A 27,786-nucleotide genomic window follows, 5' to 3' on the forward strand; every position below is an offset into this window, starting at 1 on the left:
GATTTGTAAGGGTTGTTTTTATATTCTCAGGAGGAGGTATTTGTCAGATAAAAGTATTGCAAACATCTCTGAGTTTGTAGTCTGCCTTTCATTCTCTTAGTGGTATTTTTTTGGTGAACGGAGTTCTTAATTCGAATAACATCCCGTTTATCAGTGTTTTTCTTTTGTAGTTAGTGCCTTTTGTTTTGCATTAAGAAATCTTTGCCTACCTCTGGGTCATTAAGATAGTTTTCATATTATTATCTAAAAGTTTTATTGTTTTGCTTTTTACTTTTGTATCAGAAGTCCATCTGGAATTTTTGTATATGGTGTGAGGGAGGAGTCAACAACAAAAAAATAAAAAATTTTATTTTTAATTTTTGACTGATAGAGCACCTTTTGTTGGGAAGAATCCTTTACCCACTGGCTGTAAATCAGGAGACTACACATGTGGATCTGTCTTGACCTTTATTATATATTATGAACCATTCGGTCTGTTTTTCTGTTTTGGGGTCATAAGATTCTTTAAGATCTTTGTGGTTAATTTAAATTATTAACATTTCCATACAGATATTGGAACCAGTTTGTCAATTGTCACAAAAATCCACAGGATTTTGATTGAGATGACACTGATTCTATAATCAGTTTGGGAAGAATGGACACCAACATCAAATTTCCCATCTACATGTGTGGCCTCACACCTCCATGTGTTAAATGGCCTTTAATTTCTCTCAGCAGTATTTCATAGATTTTAGTGTAGAGGTTTTGTGCATCTTGCATTAGATTTATTCCTAGGTAATTGATGTTTTTCAGTGTGCTTGTAAGTAGTCGTATTTACAATTTTTTTCTCATTCTTTGTTGCTAGCATATGAAAATGCAGTTGATTTCTTAGATCTTGACCATATCCAGCTGCTTTGCTAAATTTGCTTATTAATTATGAGTTTGCTTTTAAAATTTTTTCAATGGACATAATCATGTCATCTGAGAATAGTGAGAGCTTTCCACCTTCTTTTATAGTCTGTATGTTATTATTTTTCTGTGCTTTAGAGACCTTAGTGCAACGTTGAGTTGAACTAGTGATAGCAGACACGCTGTCCTGTTCCTGACCTAAGGAGGAAAAGCATTTTGTGTTCCAGCATTGAATGTCAGGCTTACTGTGGATTTTGTTTGCAGGTATTCCTGATCAAATCCCTGGTTTGCTGAGAGATTTTTCTTGAACGTATGTTGACCTTCATTAAATGTTTTTCTGCCTCTGTCGAGATGATTGTAGTTTCTCTCCTTTATTCTATTAATATGGTGTATTATATGGATAAAATTTTGAAAGTTAAGCCAATCTTCCATTCCTGGCATAAATGGCATTTGGTCAGATATATTATCTTTTTTATCTATTTCTAGGTTACATTACGTGTTTTGTTAAGAATCTTGGTACCTGTTATTTATAAGATTTTATTGACTTCTGATTTTTCTCTCTTATGATTCCCTTCTCAGGTTCGGGTGTCATACAGGCCTTCTAAAAAGAGGCAGGAGTTTCTTCTTTTTTGTTTCTTCTGAAGAGTTTGTGTAAGATTGACACTATTTCTTTTTTAAACGTTAGGAAGAATTCAGCATCAAAGTCCTCTGGGTTTGGAGTTTTCTTTAAGGATTATTTTTTTTCTTGATTTGTTACTTTTAGCAAATTGTTATTTTTAAGGAATTAATTTCATCTAAATTTTCAAATTTCTTTATATGACACTGTTTAAACTTTCCTTTTGTCACTTTTCCTCATGTATTTTGCACCTAGAACGATGGCTCCCTCTCGTTTCTGATATTGACAATCTATGTTTTTCTGTTTTCCTCAATCAGTTCTGCCAGAGTTTATCAATTTTATTAGTCTTTTCAAAGACACAACTCTTAAACTTATTGCTTCTCTCAATTGACATCTTTTTAAAATTTCATTTATTTCTACTCCTCTATGTTCTTTTCTTCTAGTTTGTTTGAGTTTTGTCTTTTTCTAGCTTTTGAGACAGACTCTTAGATCATGGAATCTAACCTTGTCCAAGACAGGCATTTAAAGTTACAGATTTTCCTTTAAGAACTGCTTACGTATATCCCATAATTTTTCTGATGTCATACTTTCATTATCATTCAGTTAAACTCCTGTTTCAATTTCTATTGTGATTTCTCCTTTTTCTTCTGGCTTACTTAGAAATCTATTGCTTTGTTTTCCAAACATTTGGTTATTTCCCAGTTATCTAGTTATTGGCTTCTATTATAATTCCACCTTGGTCAGAGAACACATTCTCTATGATTTCAATCTTTGAGATTGTCTAGACTTGCTTTTTGTCCTGACAGATGGTCTCTTTGGCAAATGCCCATGTACACTTGTGAAGGCTGTGTATTCAGCAGATAATGGATGAAATCAGTTAGATCAAGTAGGTAATGGTTTATTTTTTTTCATCTTCCAATTTCCAACCTTTCTGAATTGAATATTAAAGTTTTTAATGTGTGTTTTTAAACCAGTCTGATCATCTGTAACTTAAATTGTAATATTTACATCATTTAAATGGAATGCGCTTAAATTACATTGTTGGGTTTAAATCCACAAACTTACTATTTAATCTTAATTTGTCCCTTCTGTCTTTATTCCTTTGTTACTTCTTTTCTTGCTTTTTTGGAAGGGATGATCCAGTTTAAGATATTTTTTTTTTTTTTTTTTGATGTTTTCCTCTGCTGACTTTCCGGTGACAGATTCTTTCTCAGCGGTCCTCTCGGGTGCACCTCACGTTGCCCCTCCTCTCCTTCCAGCCCAGTCATGCATATGCTCGCACTTGAACCCTGTTTAGCTCCGTCCCACCCTCTGTACTATTGCCTTAATGTATTTTACTTCTAAATGTTTCAGGCCCCGTAAGACGTTATTATTATTGTTTTAAACCGTCAACATTTCTTTCTATTTATTCACATATTTACCCTTTTCAGGGCTCTTGATTCACGCCCTAAGTGCTTCCACTGGGACCATTTTTACTTCAAGCCAAATAAACTCCTTTAATATTTGGGTAGTACAGTGTCAGGTAGTGGAGAGCATGAAAAACATCTTTATTTCACCGGTATTTTTGAAGGACATTTTTCCTGGATATAGAATTCTAGGTTGTTAAAATCCCACCCACCCCTCCCCACTTTCAGTCCCTTCAAGTTGTCATCCCATTGTCTTCTGGCTTTCAAAAGTTAGTCTTCAGACTTATTTTTACCCCTTTGGATGCAATATGTCTTTTTGTCTCTGGCTGCCTTAAAGATTCTTTAAGCACTTTGACTACAGGTACATAGATATGGTTTTCTTATATTCTTTCTTCTTGGTGTTGACTGAACTTCGCTGTTCACTGAACAACTGGATTGTTGTTCATCAAATTGGTCAAATTCTTGACAATTGGTTCTTCCAATAGTTTTCCTGCCCCATTCTGTCTTACCTACTTCTGGGACTGTAGTTATGGGACTATTAGACCTTTGACTGTACCTCCTATGTTTCTTAATCTCTGCTTTGATTTGTCCATTTTTCTCTTTGTACCTCAGTTTGGTGTTTTCTATTGACTTCCTGAATTTCTAGTTCTTAAATCTCATTTTCTGTTTTGTCCGGCCTGATAATAAGTCTATCCAAGTGACCTAAATTTCACATTTTCTTCTATGGTAGATATCTGTTTGATTTTTCTTTTTTTCCCCTGAATCTCAGTTGGTATTCCCTGTTTTTCATCTGTGTTGTCCATCATTTCCTGTATTTTGACCATCTTTTCCTTTGGCCCCTTAAGCATATTAACCATAGTTATTTTAAAGTCTGGTAACTGTAATATTTGAGTCCTCTCTGGATTAACTTCTAAGACCTGTCTTTTTTCCTTTGGATTTCAGGGTTTGGGTCCTGTTTTTCAGGATGCCTTATAGTTTTTGATTTGATGTGGGTATTATGGATACAAAGTGAGAGAGGCTTTGGGTGAATTATGTTAACTTCCTCTGAAGGGGGTTACATTTTGTTCTAGCAGGTAGTTAGAGAACCAGCAGGTCTTCTCAATCCTGTCTAATCTTGATTAAATCTGATGTGTGTTAGTCTTGTCTATGCTCCTACGATGGGGTCTCTACTCCAAGCTCACAGCTAAAAGCTCTGGGTCCACAGCTAAAAGCTCTGGGTGTTTACTAAGTTCCTTCTTCCTCATTCAGCTTGAACTCTAGCCTCTGACTCCCCACTAGTCAGTGGTCAGTTGATCAGTTCTTCAGCCTCTAAGCTGATGTGCTCTCCTTGGTTTTTTGGCTTCTTACTCTCTGCATGAGTCAGTGGGCTTAAGATTTAACGGGAATTCGAATGAAGATATGTTTCCTTCTCTGAGGTTCTTCTCTCTGGAAAATGGTTCCTTAGTTGTTTTGGTGAATGAGTTAAACCAGTGCAAGCAATCTCACCATGGAGAGACCAGGAGTCTGGTTGTCATTAATTTTAGACAGGGAAATTTAGACTCGAATTGGTGAAGGAACTTTCTATGATTGCACAGCGAGTCAGTGCCAGTGCTATGTCTAGAATGGGGCCACCTGACCCCTATCTGGATAAAAGAACAAAGAAGTTACTGTCCACATGTTGTTTTCATTTTTGAAACACAAAGATTACATTAAAAATATATATTAAAGATTACATTAAAAAATATATCTCCTGGCCATGAGTTATGTGTATATATATTTTTGGAAAATCTAGGAAAAAATAGAGGAGGAAGAAAACTAATTGCCTCTAATTTCACTGTCCAGAGGCAACCACTCCTGACGTCCTTCTAGTCTTTATTCCTTAGCATGTATTTTTAAGCAAACTTTTATATATGTATATGTTTATAGTTACAGGTATATATGGTTGTCATTTATTGAGCAAGTGCTCTAAGTCCATGACCTCATTCAAATCTCATAATAGTCTTAGGAAGTATCTTAAAATGAGCTTCTTCTTTTTTTTTTTTTTTTTAAAGATTTTATTTATTTATTTGACAGACAGAGATCACAAGTAGGCAGAGAGGCAGGCAGAGAGAGAGGAGGAAGCAGGCTCCCTGCTGAGCAGAGAGCCCGATGCGGGGCTCGATCCCAGGACCCTGGGACCAGGACCTGAGCCAAAGGCAGAGGCTTTAACCCATTGAGCCATCCAGGCGCCCCAAAATGAGCTTCTTCTTAGACGTTTGAACACCGAGGCTCAAAGGCCCAACATTAGATAGCTGTAAGTGGTAGAGCTAGGATTTGAACTTGGGTCCGTCCATCTGCTTTGAACGTCGGTCATTTTGTCTTTGCACTATTCTGTCTCTCAGAAGGCAGTGCATCAAAGGCTTGCTGTTGACAATTTCATAGCTTGTTCACAGGAAAATGAGACCAGAGCTACGAGTACTCATCACTCCTTTTCAGTGGCTGAAGGGTAGACCAGCTTTTGTCTGTGCCTTGTCACATTTTCTACACAACTGGAGGCTCCATGAGGGCAGATATGTTGTGGGGTTCACTGTTGGAATACCAGGGCCTGGAACATAGAGGGGGCTCAGGAGATGGTTGAAGTTTTAAAAAACAGGAAAAAGAAAAAAACCCAGATCTAATATTTTAAGAATGCTTTGGGGGATGAGAAACCTCACAGTGGTTTATCATCTCATGTAACTAAAAGATGAGATGTCGGAGATTCCAGGGTTATTTATGTAACAGCTCAGCATCATTCAGGACCCACCCTGCTTTGCTTCCACCTGCGCTCTGCCTCTTTACACAGCCCCCCCCAGGTGATGGGCATGCACGTGGAAGTTGGGAGAGGTCACAGCCTGGATGGTGACCGTGGAAGCATCTTGGAGGAAGTGGCATTTGTTTGGGGCCTCAGAGCATCCGTGTGGTTTGTTCATTTAACTGGTGATGATCAAGGGCTGGGAAGCAGAAAGCCCCGAGGAGGTTTTTGAGCTTGGAGAATTTTCCAGATTGGCTTGAGCAGAGAGGTTGAAAGACCGTGGGAAACTGGGCTGGAGAGGTGAGTTTGGGCTGTTCTGTCTCACCTGCCTCCCTGGGCACACAGCCCTACTCCCGTCACCCTCCCTGGCCCCTCACCAACTCATCAGGGCAGTTACCGACAGTCTGCTTGTGATGGAGGATTTTTACAGCACAAGGGAGGGGAAAGTTGGCATTCAGTGCCATGATGGCCTACGACCGGGGTCATAGCAGGTCACAGCTTCCTGTGACTCATCATTATCCTATTAAAATCTCCTCACATTTCAGGCTGTGTCATAACTGTGTCACCCCACTCCACTCACTCAGCATGTCAGGTTATTATCCAGTGTGAGATCTTGTAACTTCCTAAGATGGGTTCCGGAGAAGAGGAAATGTAGCGAAACATTGTCATATTCCCACCGAGTCGTGGACAAAAGCCCCCTACCAAAAGCAGAAAGGCATTCTGATAACTTCTAGGGCAAAGGCACAGACTTAGAGCGGGAAGTTCTTGGTGGGGGGTGGGGGGGGTGCCGCCGCAGGGAGTCCCCCCATGATGGCTTCTAACAATCTGATTGCCCTCATGGGGCATCTGCTGCAGTTCTATTCCTGAGTGGGAAGCCAAGAACAAGAATGCTGGCCGGCCGAGGAGGCCACGGTTTAAGACAACCCACCAGACTCCTCCCCTTTCTCAACCATCCACTCTGCCACCACAGGCTGCCCTTCCTGTCCCCCTGAGTGTCCATCTGTCCTCTCCTCTTGCAGAGAAGGGGCTAGTCTGTCATCTGTGACTGGGCCCCTCGGCACCCCCATGGGCCATAACCACCCGAGGGGAAGGGAACATGCCTAATTGAGTCACTTACTAGAATAGGGTCTGGAACATAGCAGGTGCACAGTGTTGGTTAGGAAAATGGATATTAGGAAAGCAAAATGCTGTAAAGTCATGCATGGCAGGTTATGAGTCTTTGTTATTTTGCTTATAGTTTAGGGCATCCCAGGACCACTTAACCATATGACCAGATTCTTCCTGTAGGTGCTCCCTGCCCAGTAGAGGAGTTTTTCATTTTTCCACACTGAGAGTATTTCATATGCTCAAAACCCAAAAATGCCTTAAAGATACTCAGTGAGAAGTTTCGGTCCCACCCCTGTCTTCCCACCTCAACTCCCTGGGGTGCATACTTTTATTTGTTTCTTGTGTTTTCTTCCACTATTTCTGGTGCTTTTGGGGGGTGCATTCTGTCAGTATTTTATTTCTTTATGCAAATAAAAATTCAAACTTATGTCCTTATTCATTTTTAAAATGTTCTTATTCTTTTTAAAAAAGATTTTATTTTTAAGTAATCTCTACACCCAATCCGGGGCTCGAACTCACAACCCCCAAGACCAAGAGTCGCATGCTCCGTGACTGAGCCAGCCAGGCACTCCCTTTATTGCCACTTTCTAACACAGACAAGGGCACAGCCTATAGACCTTTTGCTGCGACTTGCTTTTTTCACTTAATAACAACACCCAGAGTGTTCCTTATCAGTAAGAGCAGAGAGCATCTTCATTCTTTTCTTGTTTTTAATCTTCTTTCCACAGCCGTGTCGCATTCTGCTGTGAGGGTGTATCCTCATTTAGTTCACCAGATGAGCACTGGGCTGTTTCTGAACTTTGACTGTGTCGGGCAAGTTGCAAAGAAAAACCTTGCGTGTGGTCATTTCCTACGTTGCCAGAGGATCTGTTCCCAGACACGGGACGGCTGGGTAGAGAGCATGTGGGATTTCAGGAGATTCTGCCAGATGACCTCCTCGTGGGGAGGCGGGGGAGGGCACCATTTCACACCCTCCCCGCCCCTGCAAGGCGGGAGGGCACCTGTTCCCCGTAGCCTCTGCAGAGTGGTGTGGTCGAGTTTGGATTGTTGCCAATCAGATTGAGAAATGGTATTTTAGTCCAGTTCTCATTTTCACTAATCGAGATTAATCATCTCTTCACATTTCAAGAACATTTGTCTTTTTCTCCAACTGTGTGTCAGGTGCTTTGCCTACTTTTTTCTCTGGGTTCTTAGCCTTTTTCCTTCTGGTTTTCCTGGAGCTCTCTCTGCAGTGAGGAGATGAAATCATTTGCGGTAGGACTGCGATTTTCCCAGGCATGTTGTTATCTTTCTACTTAAGGTGTAGGTGCCCCCCCCCCCCGCCCAACACACACACGCAGAAGCTTTGGATTTCTTATGTAGGAAAGTTTATCAATATTTTCTTTTATGGCTTTCAGGTTTAATATCAAAATTAGAAAGGTCTTTTCTTATTCCAGTGTTCTGAAGGAATTCCCCCAGAGGAGGTAAAAGGAGGCAGGTGTGAGGCCCCCTCAGAGCAATGCTGCCAACATCACAGTTTTGTTTGGGACTGAGCCTTGTTCCCACGGGGGGGAGGGTATGCTGCCAGGGGCTGTGCCCACTGCCAAAGGCTGGGTCCAGGCACCCCGCTCATCAGCTTTGCAGTGGCTGGGAAGGGGTTGGATAAGGGGAAATGAAATGTTTGGCAGGCCAGGTGCAGCCAGGTTAGTATAATGAAAGGAAATAGAATTAGAACTTTGAAGTGAAACTCGAGACTCGCATAAACTTGAACCTTTCCTGGGATTTGAAGAGAAGTAATTAATTTACAAACTTTCTCCTTCTATATTAAACTCTACCACACTGGCTCTGGGCAGGAAATATTCTAGAAGACGTTCCCAAATATTGTGAATTCCATCAGCAGATATCAAGCAGATGATATGTTCCCTAAAATATTTAGTACAGTACTAGAGTTTGGAAGAGAGACCGAGGCTCATGATGGCTGGGTTCGAGAAGTTTCGGTGTCAGCTAGACTGGGTCCTCTCCTGCCCCACCACTAGCTGTGTGACCTCAGACCAATTGCTTCCCACTTATCTGAGCCTCAGTTTCTTTCTCCCTTAAAAGGGGATACTATTAATAATCAGACCTAAAATTGATTAAGCACCACGTATCCATCAAGCACCGTATTTGACGTTTTATGTCTGTTAAGCTGTTCACTGTCTTGGGTAGCAGTGAAAATTAAATACAGTGAAGTAAAGAGTGCCTGGCCCCTTACACATTTTCAGTAAAGATTCTCTGGTGGTAGTATTATCTGTATGCTTATGAAATCCGATGGGTAGGCTGAATTTAATTGTGGTACTATCTTAGCCGGTCATTCATTCATTCATTCATCCCACAAAGGCTTCTTGAGCCCCAACCCTGTGTGGGTGCTGGAACCATAGTGGTGAGGCGGTCTGTGCCCTAAAGAACTTACAGACAAGTGAGGCAGACACACTGGGGGCAAGCTGTGACCACACCCCACGAGGACTTTTCTAGGGACCAGCCAGGGTGCTGGAGGAGCACTGGGGAGGAGCAAATAGCCTTGTCCCAGAGGCTGGGCTTGCCAAACGTGGACAGGATGGGGAGCCAGATGCCTGGCCCCTCCAGAAGACTGACAACTATTATAGGAATAGGGAATAGTTAGGGTAGCTTGTATCTTGTGCCAGAAGTGGTTAATTAATCCCTACAATATGTGCCTGGTGCTTTTATTATCCCTGTTTCTCAAACAAGAAACTAAGGCACCAAAAGGCTGTTGGAGGTCACACAGCTGGCGAGTGGTAGAGCCAGGGCTGGAGCCTGGAAATTCAACCTCAGAGCTTCTACCGGAAGGTAGATGCAGAGAGGGAAGCAGAGGAGCTCACCACCGGGAAGTGGGCTGTGGTTTCCCGGAGTGTGTTTGTAGACAGGACTGCACAGGGGCAGTGGGACGGAGCAGGTGAGCGGCGTCTTGACGGGAGACGTGTAAGCAGGCGGTTGCTCTCCGACTTGGGTAGGACGAGCACGGTGGGCTTCACAGATGGACGGCCCCACCTGGGCCGTGAGCACCTCCAGGAATCTGCTGGCCTGAAATTATGGCGTGAATCTCATTTGGCTTGAGGCATTTTTGCCTGTTATAAAAGAAAAAGCATTAGGCAGAACCAGTTCCTGAAGTTTCTATCAGCTATGGCTTTTTTTGTACCTAAAATGTGCTCTGCTGTCCTCATCAGCCCGATGGCTCCTCCTTCAGCTCCCAAGGCTCAACTCACAGCCCACATCTGGTCCTGCTCTACCATCCTGGACTCTCCCGTCCAGTTTCTTTGCTGATAGTTTGACTCTGAGCTTGAGAGAGCAGAGAGACCCTGTCTGTCTGGCCTCGCCCTTTCGCCCCCGGCACAGGGCTGGACTGTAGCAGACCATCAATATTTGATGCACGAATGAGCAACCAGCACTTTTGGTGAATTGGGATTGACAGTCCCCAGAGAGGAGGCATCTGACCGTGATACACACCCCCTTCCAGAAGAAAGAGGCTGGGCATTCTGACCCTGAGCGCCAAGCCACTAGTGTTCTAGAAAGGGGTCTGCAGAGGTGGAAGGCACCTGTTTGATGACGGAGATGGAGAGGCCACACTGGCACCAGGGTAGACCAGTCCTTGGTTAGTACCATCGGTAGCCGCCATATGCCGAGCGTGCGGTGAGACCCTGCCTTCCCTGCAAGGGAGAGACTCCCCAAAGCTCGGCTTCCTTGTTTATAAGGTCAGAAGTAAATAGCACGCTCAGGAGGAAAACAGTGGGATGGCATACGAAAAATGATGCCTATCCCTGGCTTGAGTCCTTGGCCAATAAATGCTATTGTGATTGTGACGGTATTCTTTTTTTCATGTGTCTGGTTGGTAGATACTCTATTTAATTTTCAAGCTGTCCTTGGGATCTAAGCTATGATTCTCATGTTTTAGGGAGAGGACCCTCAGGCTTTGATGAGTTAAGGGACTAACTGCTCAGGGTTCCACCCAGAGTTAGGGGCAAGGCTGGGATTCAAACCCAGGTCTGCCTTGCCCCCAAAGCCAAGTCTCTTTCTATTCACTGGTATCCGAAGTGGGCCATCAACACAATAGAGACAGGTCTCACTTGTGTGGGAGGTGCTGGACAGAATCCCAAAATGAGGGGCTCTTCTGGCTACGGCCAAGTGGAACCCTTCCACACTGCCTTGTTGCTCTGGGTTTTGCCCTCCCAGCCTTTCTCCTGCTGCCTCCTCTCCTGGAATGCCCCTCCCTCAGAGTCTGCCCCTCAAAGTCTAACTCGTCCTTGTAAAGGCGAAGGACGACGCAGCCACAAGCCAGTGGCCCTCTCTTGTTTTAAGTTAGGATTGTGTGCGTGTCCTCGGGTGTGAAAGAGAACATTGAAAACAGACTGGAGGTAAATAAGATAAAACAATAGTTCGCTGTGTTGAGAGGGGCTTGGATTTACAGAGATTTTTCTATTTTCCAAAGTTAAAAAAAATGAATGTGGATGATTTTGGGGAACAGGAAACAAAGTTATTTTAAAAACCCAGACTGTTGTCTTCAAGGCACAGCTCAGATGCCCCCTCCTGTGTGGAGCCATGATATGGCCTGGAGTGTGTTCACCTGGCGGGGTCTCCGTCCCTGCCTGTCTTTGCCCCTGTGCGTATCTCCGAGCAGAATGGCTCCAGGTATCCTGGCCCCCAGGGCAGCTGAGGGCAGTCTGGGGAGGTTTGGGGGCTCTTAGTCTCTGTTAAGTTCATGTCATCATTCCCCCAACAGCCTTTTAAGGTAGGCGTGATGATCATCCTCAGTTTCAGAAACGGTCTGGAAGCTGAAACAAACTCATTAGAATGTCCGAAAAGTCCCTTTCCAGATCTCGTCCCCGTCCCCCACAGGGACCCAAGCTGTGGTCATCATGATCGTATGGGTCCCCGTGTCTTGGTCTGTCCCTCGCCGTCTCTACTTTCTTTCCCCTGACTTGGTCCCACCTTCCTTGCCATCTGGTTCCCATCTCTGACACACTTCAAGGGTTACAGCTCACTTACCACTGCCTCCAGGAAGCCTTCTGTGAAGCCTCTGCTTTCTCAGGCTCCCGCTTGCCTACCTGTATTACAGCATTTTTCGCTTCTTACTAAACTTGGCCTTTCTCTCCACTGTTTGTCTTTCTCTTTCTCCAGCCAGACTGAAGGACAGGAGTCTAATTTCTTTATTCCCAGTGTCTAGCTGGCATAAATTAGGTATTCAGTGAGTATTTGTTGAATTAATTAATATAGTCATTTCAATGGCCCTGTAAAGTGACCATTTACAAATGAAGAAAAATGAGGGGTTTGCTCAGTCACAGCCAGTGAGTTTTGGCACTGATTCTAGAACATAGATCTTTTGATATCTAGTCCAGCTTGGCTGAAATGCTGAAATTTAAAAAAGCAGAGGAGAAAAATTCTGCCAGTTCTACGCGGAATGGAAACTGGTCCAATCGTGGTCCAACATAACCTGAGAGGTTGTTTATATGCTTTTCCTTGTTTAAGGAAAAAACTCAGTTGATCGTGTTTTTTAACGCTCCCTTTTATTTCTTTTCAATTATTTGCTTAGTATAATTTCTAGGAGTTGGAATGTGAGGTCAGGTGACCGTGCATTTTAGATGGCTCTCAATATTGGTAAGCAGTTGGTAAATTGGTAAGCAACTGCCGAATTGATTACCAAAAACTTTGTACCAGTTAACACTACCTTCAGAAGTATGTGAGTGTCAGTTTTACCACTTACACACCAGCACTGGGGATTATCATTACTTAACATTTTCGTTACTCTTAGAGATGTAAAGTTGTGCCTCATTATTATTTTCTTTTTTATTTCTCTGTGAACAGCTGAGGTTGAGTGTTGTTTTCTGTGTCTGTCTATATTCTTGTGAGACTCACATGTTCGTTCTCCTTATTGTGCTACTTACTTTCTGATGATAGTCGAAGGCATTTGTGGAAGACAGACCTGGCTATTTAGTGGAACAGGCACTGTTAGGAGGAAACACAAAGATGAGTATGAGAGAGTTTGTATCCGTTACGAGGCTTTTGGTGGCAGGGAAGAGAATATCCAATGAAAAGAGGTTTTATGAACTAAGAAAATTTTATTACCTCACAAAACAGGGAGGCAGCTGCACTGGGGATTGGCTAATCAGGCACAATGTGACCCTCAGATCCCCCAGTCCCCCCCCCCCCCTTTCCTCTCTGCCACCTCAGCAAGGACTTCATGCTGAGGCTGCTCTCTTCCCAGCTGAAAGCTCACCGCTCTGGGTCTGCTCTGCCATGTTCAAGAACAGGACAGACCAGACTCTCTCAGCTGCTAGTCTGTTTGCTTTTGCACAAAACAGAAGATACTGTTTTTTTTTTTTTTTTTTGTTTTGTTTTTTCACAGTTTTGGAGGACAGAAGTTCAAAATCAAGGCCTCCAATTCCTTTTTGGTAGGGAAAAATATCTTTCCCAGAAGCTTGCAGAGAGCTTTTCCGTCAGTCTGATAGGCCAGCACCAAGTCACCTGCCACACCGACTCCATCAGTGGCTCCATGGGTATATTTAAATTCATCAACATTCAGCTGTTTGGGATTCAAAGGGGAATCAGCACCCCCCCTTGACACGTGGTTCCCTCTACATTGCGGTTCTGTGAATGAGCAAGAAGCTGAGTATGTACAATGGTTGAATAAGCAGCCTCAGTATCTGCCACAGGTACTAATTAATCAGAATTATACCAATCTTTTTGTTTTTTAATTTTTTTTAAATTATTTTTATTAACATATAATGTATATTTGCCCCAGGGGTACAGGTCTGTAGATCATCAGGCTTACACACTTCACAGCACTCACCATAGCACATACCCTCCCCAGTGTCCATCACCCAGCCACCCTCTCCTTATCCCCTCCCCCCAGCAACCCTCAGTTTGTTTCGTGAGATTAAGAGTCTTTTATGGTTTGTCTCCCTCCTGATCCCATCTTGTTTCATTCCCCCTTTCCACGACCCCCCGCCCTGCCTCTCAAATTCCTCATATTAGAGAGAGCATATGATAATTATCTTTCTCTGATTCACTTATTTCACTCAGCATAATACCCTCTGGCTCCATCCACGTCGTTGCAAATGGCAAGATTTCATTTCTCTTGATGGCTGCGTAGTATTCCATTGTCAGATTTATACCAATCTTGATAAATTTTCATCAAGAAAATATTTTCTGAACTCTATTAGGCTAATTCATTTAAAAATTTCTTTTCACTAAGCATACTTCACTTTCTTCCACTTTCATTTTTGTTTCATTGAAATCTTTTCTCTGGGTACGGATCCTTTTCCATATAAAATTTATGCCAGAGATTTATTTCACTGACCATTTTACATGTTCTTTATAAATTTAGTTGACTGTAGTTGTAGGCTTTGACATCACTAATTTTCTCTTGAGATTATAATCCATACTGGTCTTCTTGGGTCAAATTTTGTGGACCAAGAAATTTTATGTTGACTATTTCTATAAATAGGCTTTATCAGGAATCAGATGAGGGTCGTTATATGTATTTCTCAGCTAATCCATGATGAAATTATGAGAGTTCTTTTTAGACGCAAAGTTGGATCTGTTATTCAGGTCTGGCCTGATGCCTGTTTTCATAGGGCTGTAAGCCAAGAATGGCTTTTATAGATGAATATTTGTAATCTGCTCAATGGTAGAGAATATGAACTTTAAACCCCAAAGCAATCTCATTTATTCTTAGTAGTAGACATATTACAAAAACTGTACTCAATTGCTATTATTTTGTTTTGAATTTTATCAATAAAAGCTTTGTGGAAATTTGTCTACCCTTGTTATATAAATATGACATGGTAGTTTTGATTTTGCCTCTTGGCCCCCAAACCCTAACATATTTAGTATCTGGCCCTTTACAGAGAAGTCGGCTAGTGCCGCTCTGTGATCTTGCTATCCCGAGTCTCCTGGGCACTGACTTCCCCTCCCTTACCCCATACTTCTCCGTGGGGTTAGCAGGAGCAAATGGTGAGTTCTTAGGGTCTGAATCATAGAGTCCAGGCATCCAGCTGCAGTTGGAAAAATAGTATATTGGGTGAACACAGTCATATTGCTCAGTGATAGAGACAGCTCTTCAACTCTGACGAATTTCATCAAATTAAAAATGCCAGGTACTCTAAGAGTTTTCTGTATAAGTCAGTTTCCCTTTGTCCTTATTCAAGAAGATATCTAACATGTGGGAAGCATCAGCTTTTGAGTTTTCTTCAAACCCTTGGGCGCCATAGGCTGCTTGGGAGAGTACTTTTCCTGCTGAAGGTCACTCCTTTTTCTTTCCTTTAACAGATGAGGAAAAAGAAAACAATAGAGCATCCAAGCCCCACTCCACTCCTGCTACTCTGCAATGGTAAGTTCATTTTCAGCAAGTCCTCTCTTGATGGGGCCCTCGTGCAACTGTCACTTCCTACCCGCGGAGCAGGGTGTCACTGGGAGGTCTGATATTGTCCTGAGAACTTGATATCCTGCAGCTCACATGCAATCAGTTTGATTTGCGGCTCTGTATAAAATACTCAACTTAGATCCTGCCTAGAGATTCGGATTTCCATATTTGTTATATTTTGGGGGAGATTTTGTGTCCCGTCATCAAGACCCTGGCAAGGGCTGGATCCCCCAAGGGTGTTGCTCACTGACTTTCTGGAATGAGTTGTTACAATTAACAACGTTGCAGCAAATTACAGAAACATAGGTCTGTTCACCCCTACCAAAGAGTCCTTCATGGGTTCATATTTAATTGCAACTATAATACAATTATTTTAACATTAATAACAGGAACAAGCGTTACCTACTTCAGTGGCTTTCCTTTCGGTATCTGGAATTCCTGGACTTGGTGCAACACCTAACGGATGTTGTTTGAGTGGCTGCTCTCACGTTTGAGGTTTACAGATCAATTCTCCTGTAAGAGGCTCACTTAGATCGTGTTGTAGCTTTCCCCCCAAACATCGTTTCAGTTAAGGCTGTTATTTCCACTGGCAGCCCAGCCCAGCAAACCTGAGGAGATTAAGGAAGGAAGGAGAGGGAGGAAGGACTGGGGAAGGGAAGGCTCGAAGACCTAGTATGTGCCAGACTCCACGCGAGGAGCTTCCAATACGCGCCTTGTGCCTGGTCTCAGTCTCACGGTTCTCTGAAGTTGATATTGTTGTGCCCATTTCACAGATGAGGAAAATAAAGCTTAGACAGTTAAGTCATTTGCCTGAATCTACATAGAGCCATGAAGGGGCAAAGGCAAGAACCTGGCTGGGTCTCTCTAACTGCAAAGCCCCTGCTTTGGAAGAAAGGAAGAGAAGATTCGGGAAGGATAGAGAGGAGAGAACAAATGAGAAGAGGAAGCAGGTGGGCTTTAATGAGCACATCGCATTAGATTCTCTTGACTAATCCACGCACAGGTGGGGGGAAGACAGCATTGGGGGAAAGCGTGCAGGAGCGTAACTCAATCTTCCCTACCTAACGAGGGTCTCCACATTCGGCTCACTTGGCTGCCAGGAGAGTAAGGTTGTTTGCAGGAGCTTGATTTCCAGACTTTGGCTTGTTTCCATCGTTTTGTCCCTATATTCTTTTCCTTGTTGCATTTGCTGCTTTTGGCTTTCTTTAAAATTCTACTCTATTCCCTGGTCACACCTCTGCCTGAACCCTTCCCCCTAAATTATGATCACACAAATTCCCATAATGCCAGGACATCTAATGAGGCATCCATACGAAGGAATTAGGGCACGGGAGTTTCTAGAAACGCAAGGCACCAGCAGACACCCTGACTTAAATAACCTGAACACGGCGCATGTTTCAGAATAAAAGACGTGAATGGGAGCAAAAGAAAATCACCGTATTCGTGCCTATTTCTCTAGGATTCTCGACATCTGCCTGGCAATCGTGAGGTGGTAGACAGTGCCACATCTTAAGTCCGACTGCCAGAATGAATGCCCCGCTGTGCCTCTCCTCAGCTGGGGAACCTTGGACAAGGTCCTTAACCTCCCTGTGCCTCAGTCTGCTCACCTGTGAAATGAGGAGAGCAGTGGTGTCTAACTCCTAGGGAGAATCGTCAAGAGGGAACGAATTCATGCAGACGAAGTGCTTGAAGTGTCTGACGTCAGATCCGACTGCACGGCATATCCTCTCTTCTGAGTCGCCTGGGCATCCTGGGGTCAGGGCTTCTCTCCTTCCTGCTGTAGGCACCGTCGGTTCACTCCTACCCTCCCTAATATCTGTTTCTACGTAAAGGATCACATAGATGATTCCAGAAGAAATGACATCTTCCAATTCACAAAGTCAGGCAGGAGATTTTTTTAAAAAGTAACTTTTAATTTCAAGGCCAAATCAGATTTGAGAATTTGGCAATTTTTGTTTTATTATTATCAAAAGACTTCAAGTTGTTTGAAGAACATCAAATTGCTCTCCAGTTCTCTTTCTATGTAGAAGACAGAATTTTAGTCACCAACTCAGGAAATGTTGGTCAAGCACCTTCTATTTGCCACACCCTGTTTCTAGGCTCTGATAATGTACCAGTGAATCAGACAGCCCAGGAATAGGGACCGAGGGGAGGTGAATTTATAATGATGTAGAAGTATCCTGTTAATGATAAAGAAAGAAGGAATACATTAGATGCTGACAGGGGCTGTGCGGAGAATTTGAATCGGCTGACAGGGTAGTGTCTCAGAGGGTATTTTAGGTGGAGTGGTGAGGGAAAGCTTCCCAGAGGAGGTGACATTTAAGTGGACACTTGTATGACAAGAAGTCCTCACTGACAACATGACAATGTGAGAATCAGGGTTGGGGAACATTCTAGGCAGAGGGAACAGCTTCTAAAAAGGCTGTACGATTGTAGGTCGGGCTTTCCCAGAGGCAGTCTGAGCAGAGACCTGCTCTCTGCAGGTCTCTGGGTGTTTTATTCTAGTGTGCCCCCAGTATCGACACGTGGGAGTGTGAGGGACTCTAGGGTAGGCGGGGCTGGGGGGGTTTCAGGTTAACAGGAGGCTGTGGCAGAGCCTTCAGCAATCTCTAAGGGACTTCTGAGGCTGGGCTGGCCCTTCAGAGAGACCAGAATCTAGGCAATGGATCCAGGTCTTTACCTCCTCCCCCCCTTGCCCATCACTGGATGTCAGCGGTTCCCTGGGAGGAGGGTGAAGCTTTGGACAAGTCAGTGTTCTTCACATTCTGCTGAGGACAACTCCCTAGGACGGATTCAGTCTCAGTACCAACCTCCCAGCAGTGAGGAAGGATGCCTCAGTCCTCAGGAGTAACCTGGGCACACACCACAGTGTCTGCCACTCCCTCCAGGATGGGAGGCAGGCCGAGCTTGTTCAAGGAACCATAGGAAGCAGCCAGCGTGGGACACAGCAAGAGATAGGAGAGAGATAAAGATAGGGAGAGGGAGTCGGGGAGAGGATCTGTGAACAGCAGGAAAGACTCTCTTTTTAAAAGATTTTATTTACTTGTTTGTTTATTGAGTTGGGGGAGGGGCAGAGGGAGAGAAAAAATCCCAGGCAGACTCCATGCTAAATAAGGAGCCCGCCGTGGGGCTCAATCCCACAATCCAGAGATCATGACCTGAGCCGAAACCAAAAGCAGGGCGCCCAACCAATTGAGCCCCCCAGGCGCCCCAATATTTCTCTTCTAAAATTTTCTTTTATTTAAAAATTTTTTTAAATGATGTTCAGTTAGCCAACATATAGTACATCGTCCGTTTTTGATACAGTGTTCAAGGATTCATTAGTTACATGAAACACCAAGTGTTCATCACAGCACAGGCCGTCCTTAATACCCATCAGCCAGAATTTCTCTCTTTTTTTTTTTTTTAAAGATTTTATTTATTTATTTGACAGACAGAGATTACAAGTAGGCAGAGAAGCAGGCAGAGAGAGAGGAAGGGAAGCAGGCCCCCTGCTGAGCAGAGAGCCCGATGCGGGACTCGATCCCAGGACCTTGAGATCATGACCTGAGCCGAAGGCAGAGGCTTAACCCACCCTGCCACCCAGGCGCCCCCAGAATTTCTCTTAAATAAAAACAGAGTCGTGCTTCAGACTGTAGTGGAAGACGCATGACCTCCTATATGTAAAGTTGCACTTGAGCAAAATTTTGAGAATGTAGTTTCAGCGCAAATACTTTGTCTTTGAAAAGGAACTGGACGCACCCTCCATTTCGCAAGGGAAAATGGTATCATTCAGCCCGCGTACCCTTCCTGCTCTGGGCGCCAGCGAGTTCAGAGCTAAATCTGTATTCATGTATTTTTCCCCTTCTTCCCTTGTCTGACTTTCTTCTCTTTCTTTTGTTAACATTGTAGAAAAAGACAAGATACAAATTCAATACTTATTTTTGCTTCTATTTTATTTTATTTAATGTACACGAGGGATATATTTCCTCTTTTAAAAACGGAAATATCGTTTATGAGGCTAACTTGGTTGTAGTTCCTGCCTCTTCCCCCAGAGCAGCCCTGTCACCAGTGAGAAGTGTGCTTGTGTGTTTACTGTCCTTGTCGACACGTTTACGTGTCTGTGTACCAACACAAGTTTCCAAATTCTGATTTTTAGGATTTCGTATTTCTTCCTTTCTGAAAGGAATGCAGACATATTGCACTAAAAATACGCTTCTACACTGTATTGACCCATGGCTTGCTCTTTCCTCACTGGAAGGTCCCGAAGCCATCCCCATGTTAGTCGGTAAAGAGCAGCCCCATTGTAACCGCTGCACGTGATTCCATGGATTTCGCCACTTGCCTTTTGATGGGCATCTAGGTTGTGTCCACATCTCATCTGCGCCCTTACAAACAGCGCTGCTGGGAACCTCTGCATACCTGCCCCCTTGCCCACCTGCGGGAATGTTCTCCATGTTGGGGTCAAGAAGTAGAAGAGCTGGGTGCTCAGAAAATATTAATGGGAATAAAATTTGTCCTTTCAAATGGTTTTGCCATTTTATATCTTCACCCACCATACAAAATACTTAGAAAAAAAGAGCGGTGGGGGGCACCTGGCTGGCTCAGTCGGTTAAGTGTCTGACTCTTGATTTTGGCTTAGATCATGATCTCCGGGGTGTGAGATTCAGCCCTGCATCAGGGTCCGCGCTGGGCTTGGAGCCTGCTTGGGATTCTCTCTCTTTCCCTCTCTCTCTGCCCCTCCCCCTATCCCACTCTTTCTCTCTCTAAAGAAAAATAAAAAAGAAGTAGGACCCTAGCTCTACACCATTGCATCTCATTCTCCGAGGCACGTGCATGCTTCACGCCATCCCCTCTCTGCAGTGACAGTGTGCAGCCCCTCAGGACCGCAGGCCTAGAAAAGGACATTGGTTTCCTTGCCAAGGAGGCCCGACTGTGCTGAGCTCTCTTGGGACGCTTGGCTGGTTTTGGGAATTGGGGTAGGGGCTATTTGCTTCCCCACCTTCTCCCTCCTTGCCACGAGGCCCCTCACCATCACCCTCGAGACCACCCCCCCTCTAAGAACCAATAATACAGTGGCCAAGCAGCCTCAAATAATTGGGGCCACGTGATCTGGAGGCAGCTCCCAGCAGAAAACAGGCAAATATTGTCAAATGCCTTCTGCCGAACACTTTCCAGCATCCTTGGTCACGAGGGTTAGTAAAGCCCAAGCCGCTGGGGAGGGTGAGCGCTGCTGGAGACCCGGCCGCACAATAACCTCTATTCAAGCAGAGGATTTGGGAATGGAAAGCAGCCTCTTCCTCTATCCTGGCCCGCTCGCTCGCTGCCGGCACATGTCCCCCCCTGCACAGCCCTGCCCTCTCACACACCTCCCTGTCGCCTATGGGCGCCAATCAGTGTTTGAGACATCCTCCCTTTCAGCAGGTCACAGAGGGAGGGAGTTTCTTCCCCAATGGAAGACGGTAGAAGACCAAACTGTCACTTTGTTGGGGAGCATTTTTTTCCTTTTCTTTTGAAAAAACTAAAATGAAGTCTTGGGTGATTGACAGCCTTTCAATAGTTCAAATTAATATGAAACAATATAAATTAATAATTTATTATATGTATATTATTATGTAATAATATATTATATATAATATAATATAGATTAATAAATTAAATAATACAAATTAATACGAAACAAAATAAATTTCGTGTTTCCCTTTAAAATGCTCTTGGGGGCCAGAGGTAGAACGCTGGGCTTCGTGCTGTTCCAAAGAAGCGTGTTGAAGTTTTACACCAGATCACAGCTCCTAAACCAGAGTCATTGAGTGTGACCGACGCCTGACGTTTTGTACCCCTCTCTGACTTGATCCCTTACTCAACAGTGACATGATCTTATTTGCTTCCATCATAGGAGTTCCCCCACCTGGTTCTGGAAAGGCAGGCCAAACGTTTTTAGGTCAGACACAGCCAGAGCTGTTAGGTAATGCCAGGAGGTGGGGTGGCATCCTCTGCTGCCGATGGAGAGACGAGGTCAGCGCCCCATGAGGGGTGGGACTCAGAGCATGAGAAGATGTGGTGTGGCGCTAGGAGTCTTTTTTTTTTTTTTAGTATTTTGTGCTGTGGTTAAAATATAATACGGTGAAGGCATTTGAGCGGGCAGTTCTGTAGTCCCACTAACGTTTCCCTGTGTGTCCCGACCACTCCCACTTCTTGACCCCAACATGGCAAACACTCCCACAGGTGTTCATGAGGGTGAAGGAGAGATGTGTAGAGACAGGGAAGGGATGGAAAGAGAATATCAAGAGGGAGGATGGCTCGTGGTGGAGAATGGTGCCCAAATCACCTCAGCTGTCAGAGGTGCCCCCCAGAGCTCTGGGCTGCCCTCCCCCAGGCCAGCCCCGACAGAAGCATCAGCAACAGTGCAGAACTGTGACACGGTACTGTTAGATGATGCTGAATTTTTGTCCAGAAAAAAAAAAAAAAAAAGTGGGGGGAGCGACTTAAACCAAAAAAATGAAATAAGGATTCTAGAACCTGGCTAATCCCAGGCCTTTCTGGAATACCAACCCAGTAGTTTATAGGCCAATCGGCCAATCACAGGTTATGGAGGAGCCTCAATTCCTGGAGGTTCTGATCCAATTCCAATTCCATAATTACAATGGCAGCGCTAAGTCCCTGAGTAGTCCGTTGCTCCGCATCAGCCAGACCTACAGCTCAAGTGAGCTTGCACCAGGTGGCATCACCAGTTGAGCTCTCTTGTTCCTTGTGAGAACCCTGTAGAGTCAGCAGGACTGTGAGCCCTGTTTAAAGAGGAGGAAACCAAGCTGGCAGCTGTATGCAGCAGAGGGTCACAGTCTCACTCCATCCGAGTAGGGGAATGCCTGACTCCCAAGAAGGCCCCTGAAGGGGAAGCAGAGTCAGCTGAGGTCCTGGGACAATTACCAGAGCCACCTCAATGCGGGTGTCTGGTTGGTGTGTCTACCCAGGAGCAAATCGTGGACTTAAGTGCTATTGGATAAAATGGATCGGTTTTGTTTGTTTGTTTGGGCTTTTTATACTATCAGCCTCACATCTGGCCGGAGCCAGAGCCCCCTATTTCATATGTAGTTATTGTCTGGTGCTGTTCTCTCTTTGGTTCCCATCTTCTTCGGATCAACCATTGGCTTCCTAAAGGCAATGGCGGGAATTGTGTATTGGTGTTCAATGCTGTCTTCTACAGCCTGGCACATAGTAGGTGCTCAATAAATGTGTGCTGGCTCACTGACCCCACCATGAATGTCAGGCCATAGCATAGTGAGGGCTTTAGAAGTTCAAACTGCAAGCCTAGCTTTTCCCAGCACAACAACTTTGGGCAAGTCCCTCCCCTCCTCCATGTGATGGAGATAATGTTACCCACCTTGCGCCAGTAGCTATAGAAAACGTAACTATGCCTGGCATACTGTAGGCACTGGAAAATATAAATACGTTCATATGAATCAGGGTTTTTCTTTAATCACCTAGGTTTTAAGATTAAAAAAACAACAACAACAACAACAACAGAGAAAAACAAAGCTCTTCTGATCTGTACAAAAATCTGTTTTCCTTCCTTGCCACCGCCTCTGTTCTTCCTTCTGAAGTATTGACTGCCTGTGTTCAGGGCTAGGAACTCCGCTAACATAAACAGGGGTTCGGTTTGGTTCCTGCCTTCACAGGACTCTCACTCCAAGACGTGAAACATTCTGGGAATCTTCCGCCGTAACCTAGAATAACATGGGCAGGTGTCCTAACCTGGGTTTCTCTCTGCCGGCCAGCGGGCTGTTGGCTGTGCGTGGGTTCTCGTTGAATCCCTCTGCGGCCTTGGGGAAATCATTTGGGTCATTTTACCAAAGAAGGAGGCAAGAATCTGAGAGTTCGAGCAGCACCGCCGAGACCGTGGTGCTTGCGAGCGGCGGAGGCGGGATATAAACCCAGCGAGTGCCACCTGGGAACCCACCTCGGAACCCAGTGCTGCTGCTCAGCGAAGGCGGCGGGAGCCGCAGAAGGATCCAAGGGCCATGGAGAGGCCCAACAGGCAGGGAGAGCTATAGGGGCAGAGGCCGGGCCTCCTGTCCACACGCTGTGCTCCACGCACGGGGCTGGGTGCCGGGAGGTGCGCATCGCAGCGCCCTGCACGTTACGGAGCGCACGAATTAGGGAATCAGGTGAGGAGGAAGAACCGGTGAAGAGGCCGTCCTCGGGGGCTGGGTGGGCATCAAACACCGCGGCGTCAGGAGAGAGGAATCCGAGCTGGGCCGTGGACCCATTGGCTGGAGCCAAGTGTGTGTGCAGAGGAGTGGGTCGGCGGAAGCCTGGAGAAGTAGTCAGGGGTCCGATGTGGGGGTCTTAGATGCCAAGGGAAGGAGTTAGGACTTCACAGAGGCAGAGGGAAGACACAGCTGGGTTTGGATCACCATCTGGCCTCTGATCGCTTAGCAAGCGTGTTTTCACAGATTTTTAAGTCTGGGACAACTCTGAAAGCCTCAGTAATAAGTTACTATGTCCAATGAAGTTTTTTTTTTTTTAAAAAAAAACCCTGCTGTCTGATCTTCTGGGAAAATGGAAGAGGAGGACTTTGTTACAGACATGTCTGCAAGGACCTGGGGAGAGGAGACTCGGAACCGAATGCTCAGGTGTGCCTAGAAGAGAACAGGTTGCTCAGGTGATGGGCAGGGCCCATTGTGCTGGTGTGGAGATGTTCACTGCCAGCGCGGACACAGAGCCTCCTCCCGCGCCCCGCGCCCCCAAACCTCGTGAGGAGGTCTTCCTCAAACTGTGTATTGCAGATAATGACTGCTGCTGGCTCCTGGACGGAGTTCATTATCTCCGCATAATAGGATGGGCTCGATTCAAATATGATCGCGTTATTAAATAGAAGATCAGAAAATGGAAGACGTGGGGAATTTTTTGGTGATCATTAAAAATATCCAGGTATAATGGAGTATTGTTCACCATGTCAGACTAATGATGTCCTCCACAAGTGAGGAGGAAAAGGGGAGATTTCATCAGATATGAAGAGAAATAATTAACTGCCTTTCTTTCTGCGGTGCCTTGGTCAGCGAAGCGGACATTCCAATTAGCAACTTGAGTACACATGCGGACCTCTGGACTTCGTAAGCAGGTTTGGGGAAAGGTATCATGACGCTCTTTCTGTGGAAACTCATCAAGCATCGAAGTCACCCTGAATGCCAGTTACAACTATTCAGTCGCAGAGCTTATTAAAATGCTTCATAGTCATAAGCCACCTGGATACCTTGAGGAATAAAGCGTGCGTAGAAACGTTCTTCTTTAGAAGGCTCTGGCCTCTGACAGGTAACTGCTTAATTAACTCAGCCTGTGTGAATGTGACTTGGACCCATATGGATTCAAATAGTTTGTTGCTGCTATGGGTGTATTTAATGGGATACTTTTTAACCTTGGTCTTCCATCTTAATGCTGATCAGTTGGCCTTACTGAGTGAGCAAACAAGCCACAGGAACGTCCAGTAGAAACTGAGGCATGGGGCGGGAGGGGCCTAAATAAAATAGCTAATGGGAAGGGGACTCAGGAATTTACCTGGGAGCCTGTGCTTTTTCATACCACATCACGCCTGCCCTCCGTAACTCCCTTGCAGTCTTTAGTCATGAGGAACGGCCCCTTAGTCATGAGGAACGGGGCCCCCAGCCATGCAGTTGGCCCAGCCAGGAACCCCAGAGCGTGCCTTGGTTTCTCCCATCCACCCCACATCTGGCAGCCACAGCCTAAATGCTGTCTCTGCCCCCACGGCCACTCCTTCACTCCACTCCTCGCCCTATCTCTTGGAGCAGCTCTTAACTGGTCTCATTTGTTCATTCATTCATTCAACAGATACTACTAGTCAGCCGCCATGGATGTGCCAGGCCTCACTAATCACCCGTGGCCTCCCACCATCACGGCACCATCGTGACCTTTCCAAAGGATGAATCTGATCAGGCCACAATATGCTAAAGAAAATGTAACTGGCCCCTGTCATTTTAAAGGATCACATGCCTTTCATAAGACAAGCTCTGAATGGCTTGAAATGCATGCGTGTTGAATGTACCCATGGATTTTTCTGGCCAAAATTAATTTTAGGAAATTGTTAGCGAGGATGAGCAAAAAGGGATACTTTTCTCCTCCCCACAGCTTGTCCTGCACAAAATTGCCGCCGCCCAAGTTGTGTGTGTGTGTGTGTTGGTCTGGAAAATGTTCCCCCATAGTCCAGAGAGTTGAAATCAAAGCTTGCAAAGGAAGTTGCTTAGTAGGACTCTCAGGAGTCTGAGATGGAACCTATGAGACTTGGGTGTTTTTTGTGTTGATTGTTATATTCTCTTACAGTCAACCTATTGCTGCTTAACAGATGACATTAAGCTTTAAATTAATATTAGTGACTCTTGTTACTGATGACACAGTGATGACTTCTGCAGCATCCCAGAAACACTCTGCTCTTCCCTCCTCTGAGTCTTTATTTTTTCAGTTCTCTGAGTTCTGCTTCACCACCCCCCGAAAATAACACTTTCGTTGTAACTCTTAAACTCCAAGGACTGCCAGACTCCTGTGCCAGGCCCTATTCTCTTGTGGGCACCAAAGAATTCTCCATACCCCCTCCCCCATGGTTTCGTGTTTTCAGAGGTTCCTCTGCAAGCCCGTTCTCTGCTCATACCGTTGTCTTCATCATCCCCCTGTTCTCCTCGCCTGGAACCCCTCCATCCGCCAGAGCAAGGATGCTGTCCCGCAGAGTAAGACTGTCCCACTGACCGGCTGTTGACCACAGGCACATGAGTTCCACTCCCTGAGCCTCAGTTTTGCCTACTTCGAATGGTTTTTGTGAGGATGGAAAGAGATACCAGATACCCCGTGCCTGGCATCCTTTGAAGAGAGCAAGAGATGCTAACCATCCTGGTTGTCACAAGGTTCAATCCCAGTCCATCCACGAACCTTTACAGCATCTTCCACCGTCCACCGCTCCTGCTGTGCTTAAGGATTCCTATCTCTGTGCGGTACCCTCTGCAGATAGGCTGCAAAGTGAGCTAGGGCCTGGGTCGTGCCTCATGTCAACATAAGAGCCTACAGGAGCCAGACATAGAACAGAAAATAGGTGTCAGAAAAGGAGGGAGGAGTGGGGACTCTGCCCAACTTGAGGGCACACATACCTCTGGCCTGTTATTGGTCACGCGGGAATATGGGCTCAGTGTTGCCAGATCTCAGCCTTTTCAAAGGAAGTTAGATTTTTATATGAAGTGTCCTTGGGCCAAGGCTGTTTTCAGGTCAATCAAGGCATGTCTGTGAGACCGTCGGATTCAGATGGCCCACACAGGTTTGTGCATAAGCTGGTTCTCTGGACCTCTGAGCTCACTTTTAGTGAGAAACAATGCTGCGCATGGCATGCAGGGGTCCAGGCTAAGCTAGAAGGCTGATTCCCATTCGTAGCTGACCTGAAGCTTAGGACAGTCCTACGAAATGTAATCTCTGTATGAAAGCCTTTCCCCACAGGGAACCACATTTGGAGTTCTGATTTACGATGTTGGGGACATGTGTACTAGAATGGAAGCCCTTTCAGGACAGGGCCTTTGTTTTGTTCACTGCTATTTCCTCAATATCTAAACCACCACCTGGAACTCAATAAACACTTGTTGAATTAAATATTACTTGTGTCTTTATCCATCTGCCCACCAGTAATCTGCTTTTTGTATGCAAACAAGGACAGTCTTGCTCCCCACGGCATCCCCAGCAACTTGGCAGGAGCTAGATCAGTAAGTATTTGTGGAATGAATGCATGACGGCAGCGATCTAGCCATCAAACACTTATGGAGCACCTGCTGTGTGCCAAGGGCTATGCTGGCCTTCAGGGATGCAGGAGTGACTCAGACACCATGCCAGTCTCCAGGAATTAGGTCACACAGAAAGGATGCACAAACTGTTTCCTGGAACGCTTCTAAAAACGGTCAGGAGTTACTCAGCATGCCCCTTCCCAGAGAGAGGGGAGTGGGTGAGATGGTGAGACCACTCCGCACCAGGATTCTTCATTCATCTGAGCATGGCTGGGGTTGAACTCATCCATAGGGTCTGGATATGAAATGATTGAATTGATTCTCTTTCAACCGCGTGTCGGAATGAGCCAAGCGAGTGCTGCCTTTTCAAGTGGGCCCCTCGGGAGGCTGCGTCCTCGCTGCACTTCATAGTTACGACAGTGCTGGACCTTTTCTTTGGCCAGTGCCCCCGGAGAAGCTAGAAGCCATTTGAGGATATTTGTTTCACTGCTTTAGGATCACGCCTTATTTTTGCTCCTTCCCCTCCCCAAACTGTTTGGGATAAAAGCGTTCTTCCAACCACTTTATCCCTCCAACTTGGTTCCAAGTGACTTTGGGCTGTTTCCTAAAATCCAATCTGTGATCAAAAGAGAAATATTTTCTCTTGAGTTAATTGAGCAGTGTGTGCCCTAGGCTGTGGATTCGGCAAGCCCAAAGAGAAGTCCCCCAGTTGTCACGTACCCCAGCAGCTCTATCGGAAGAAGTGTTCAATCTTCCAAACTGTGACAAAGGGGGCAGGATTCTTTCTGATGCCTCCACTCTGGTGTTTGTGTTAAGGAGGAGGGGGAAAAATGACAAACTCTACGTAGTTTACTTTTATGTGCCCAAGATCTAGCACAGAT

At 45.2% G+C, this 27,786-nt stretch overlaps 1 protein-coding gene across 6 annotated transcripts in view; it reads left to right on the forward strand.

The window, feature by feature from the left end:
* The window catches only part of RFX4 (regulatory factor X4), a 157,814-nt gene that overhangs the window by 30,824 nt on the left and 99,204 nt on the right, over positions 1-27,786 (forward strand). For all 6 annotated transcript variants that reach the window (XM_059186751.1, XM_059186752.1, XM_059186753.1 and 3 more), the window contains one exon: positions 15,065-15,125. In XM_059186751.1, coding sequence (XP_059042734.1) covers positions 15,065-15,125 — 61 coding nt within the window. The remainder of the gene's footprint in view (positions 1-15,064; positions 15,126-27,786) is intronic.

Source organism: Mustela lutreola, chromosome 8 (assembly GCF_030435805.1).
Source record: "Mustela lutreola isolate mMusLut2 chromosome 8, mMusLut2.pri, whole genome shotgun sequence".
Taxonomy (NCBI): Eukaryota; Metazoa; Chordata; class Mammalia; order Carnivora; family Mustelidae; genus Mustela; species Mustela lutreola.